The sequence below is a fragment of the Pleurodeles waltl genome, chromosome 1_1, assembly GCF_031143425.1.
Source record: "Pleurodeles waltl isolate 20211129_DDA chromosome 1_1, aPleWal1.hap1.20221129, whole genome shotgun sequence".
NCBI lineage: Eukaryota > Metazoa > Chordata > Amphibia > Caudata > Salamandridae > Pleurodeles > Pleurodeles waltl.
In genome coordinates this window covers 1,004,159,210-1,004,162,383 of record NC_090436.1, presented here as the reverse complement: position 1 = coordinate 1,004,162,383, position 3,174 = coordinate 1,004,159,210, and the positions used below count along the sequence as shown (strand labels likewise).

At 50.0% G+C, this 3,174-nt stretch overlaps 1 protein-coding gene across 1 annotated transcript; it reads left to right on the top strand.

Moving 5' to 3' along the window:
- The first annotated feature begins 884 nt into the window (after positions 1 to 884).
- LOC138287619 (nuclear apoptosis-inducing factor 1-like) lies at positions 885 to 2,685 on the top strand. Its single transcript, XM_069228247.1, has 2 exons — positions 885 to 1,525; positions 1,747 to 2,685. The coding sequence occupies exons 1-2, from the start codon at positions 1,123 to 1,125 to the stop codon at positions 1,962 to 1,964; spliced, it is 621 nt and encodes a 206-aa protein (XP_069084348.1). The 5' UTR covers positions 885 to 1,122; the 3' UTR covers positions 1,965 to 2,685.
- Positions 2,686 to 3,174: the final 489 nt, after the last annotated feature.

The following is a 3,174-nucleotide window of genomic DNA, read 5'->3' as shown; positions in this document are numbered from 1 at the left end:
TTGCAAGATTGTAAAGTCCCACCAACGTGAGAGTTCTTGTTTCCTTAATCGCTCGAGTCTAATAAACTTCATTCTGAGGCCCTCCTGTGAGGGATTAGATGTACTGTGTGTGTTTGCCTGGGCATTTGCTTGAAATAGTTCTCTAAAAAGGGTATCTCTATTATCATCAAATCCTTCCATTATTCAAAAAGTGCAGTTACAGTTTCTAATGTGTATAGGCAATCGTGTGGGTGCATACAACATAAAATAAGAAAGTAAACAGTCAGTTATTGTAATATAAAGTTCAAGTATGTCAGAGTGCAAAACAGCATTAATTTGCAATAAGTCAACATTCCTCAGAAGAAGTGGTTAAATGCTTATCATTGCACATCTGGCAGAAAGTAAATACAGAAACATGGGACGTTCAATACGAGGGTGCTAGAGAATTTGAGGTGGATGTTAAGCGTACAGAAACCACCTCCGAGGCCAGCTTTGTATGAGGCTTTAGCGATTTGGGATCTAATGGCTCTTAAACAGAGACAAGAAAAAATCCAAAGAAGAATAAAAAGAGCAGAAAAGATTTATGCAGAAGCTAGGTGGGATAATGAGAGCAAAATGTGGAGACGGGGAATAGTTGATCGATTGAAATTGTTCCCAGCAATAACACAGGGAGAAGAGACGCAGGGAAAGAAGGCCACCTATAAAACAGACAAAGACTCTAGTAAGCCTAAAGAAACTAAGGGCCAGATGTAGGTAGGAAAAATTTAGCGAGTCGGAAATTGCGAGTCATTGCGACTCGCAATTTCCGACTCGCAATTTCCGTCTCGCTAAATGGTATCCAAGAAGAAAAGGCGACTTCAATTTGCGACTCGCAAATGAAGTCGCACCACAGATTGCGAGTCCGCTGTTTGCGAGGTCGCTTTTTGCGACCGCGCTAAAAACGGACACGCAATTTGCAAGTGGGTGTCGCAAATTGCGACTGTGCTGGATATTGAATGCAGGTGCAGCAGAACACTCTGGAAAACACTTCCTGGCTCCTGATGATGACATCACAGCCAGGAAGTTTACAAATACACCTGGGAGGAGGGAGGACCACACCCATTTTAAACTGCTGAACTGCAAACAGAGAGAACAGCAGCTACCATGGCAGAGACACCAAGGAAGCGCAAATTGAAATTTGCAGAAAAAGAGCTGGAGGTGCTGACAGGGGAATGCTGCCAGCACCATGAACAACTTTTTGGGAGGGCAGCCCTCAGTGTGCCAGAGGTGGAGAAGAAAAGAATCTGGACGGACATCCAAGACAAGGTGAACTCCATGGGTGTCAGCCACCGGAGTATAGAAGATTTAAAGAAACTGTGGTATGACCTGCGCTCCCGGACCAAAGAGAGGATGGCAGAGCGGCTCCGGGAGATGAGGGGCACTGGAGGGGGACCGTCCACTATACCACCACCCACACCCCTGGAGGAAAGAGTTGAGGAGACCTTGGAGCCAGAGGCAGTGTGCGGGATGGGAGAGCTGGATACTTCAGAGCCAGGACCATCAACCGGTGAGTACCATGAGACATGCATGTACACCCATATATGCCATACCCCCACCCACCTTGTACACAGCAGCATGCACAACCAAAATAGCTCCATTTCAGAGTAGCAACCGCCTGCATGGTGCATTATGGGCAATGTAGTCAAGTAGGCAGTTGATAGGCAACAGTTTATTAGGAAGTTGATGACAGATGGTAGATACTGACAGTGTGTTCCCTATGTCCCACAGGTCTCCCACACTACACCACCGCCAGCCAAAGCATCCAGGAGCCACAGGTCAGCCACCAGCCTGCAGAGGAGTCAGGACCAGCCACCACAGAGACCTGCACCACCCACACACAGTCCCCTCATGATGCACCAGTTGCCATACTGATGAGTGAGCCAGCACCTGGTCCCAGCCACAGTGCCACTGTAGATGACACAGAGCCTCCACTGCGTCGCAGGTGACGTGTAAATGTACCACCAGAGCCGCAGCATGAGTCAGGAGATGCCTCCATGTCGCCCGCCGAGGCCACACTCCTACGGGGTCAGCGCCTGCAGACACGCGAGATAAGGAGAATATCAGGGGCCATGCGACGCATGGAGCAAAACCAAAACAGTGGTATGCAGCTGGTACACACAGAGCTGCAACAACTCAACACACATGTCGGCGACCTTGCACTCTCAATGAGACAACTGGTGGCAGAACTCATAACTGAGAGAGAGGGTGCAAGGCGTCGTGACAGGCAGCTACTGCACCGGCTGGACCGCATGTCTGCCTCCATCGTCAGGCTGGCAGTGAACACTACTGGCCTTTCAAGGCGCACGGTCAGCCTCCAGGTAGACATGGGCCACTTTGCCAGTGATGTGGCACGTGGACTGGGACGTCTCAGCCATGCCATGGATATCATGGAGGCCAGACAGGTGGCTAGGGGCACGGCTGACACGCCGCAGGACAGCGAGGAGGGCTCCACCATCAGCAGTGTCGCAGCCAGTGACACCAGGGTGTTGCGCAGTGGTAGCGCAAGGCAGGGCACTGCTGACACACCAGGTACCAGCCATGCTGGCCGAGGCCGGCGTAGAATGTGAGCTCCGCACTGTCCTGGGGTAGAGGCACATGAGGTCAATGTGTCCTCATGCCAGGTGGACTTTTACAGCCCCTGAACTGTTGTTAATGTATATAAATTTTTTTGGTGCACATAATTAAATCACTTGTTTGTTCCACTTCACATCTGGACTCTTTGTGTGTGACATTAGTGAGTGTAGTGACAGTTAGCACGTACCTTCCAAAGTATTGGTTTGCAATGTGGTCCCGTCTCAGTCTGCCTTGATTTGCAATGCTTCTATCCCCATGATGGCGATGTGGTAGCTCTTGCTCTTCATCCTCCGAATCTGGGTCTTCTGGGGTGAGAGGTAGCCCACGTCTGGTGGCAATGTTGTGCAGGATAGCGCATGCGCCAACGATCTTGAAAGCTGTTATTGGGGTATACTGGAGGGCACCTCCACTTCTGTGGAGGCATCTGAATCGTGCCTTCAGCAGTCCAAAGGTCCTTTCGATAATATTTTGGGTCCTCCTATGTGCACTGTTGTATCGCCTCGCTTTCTCATTGCTGGGTGTTAAGTACGGGGTAAGTATCCATGGTCGTAGTGCATATGCACTGTCACCTGTGTGGCACAA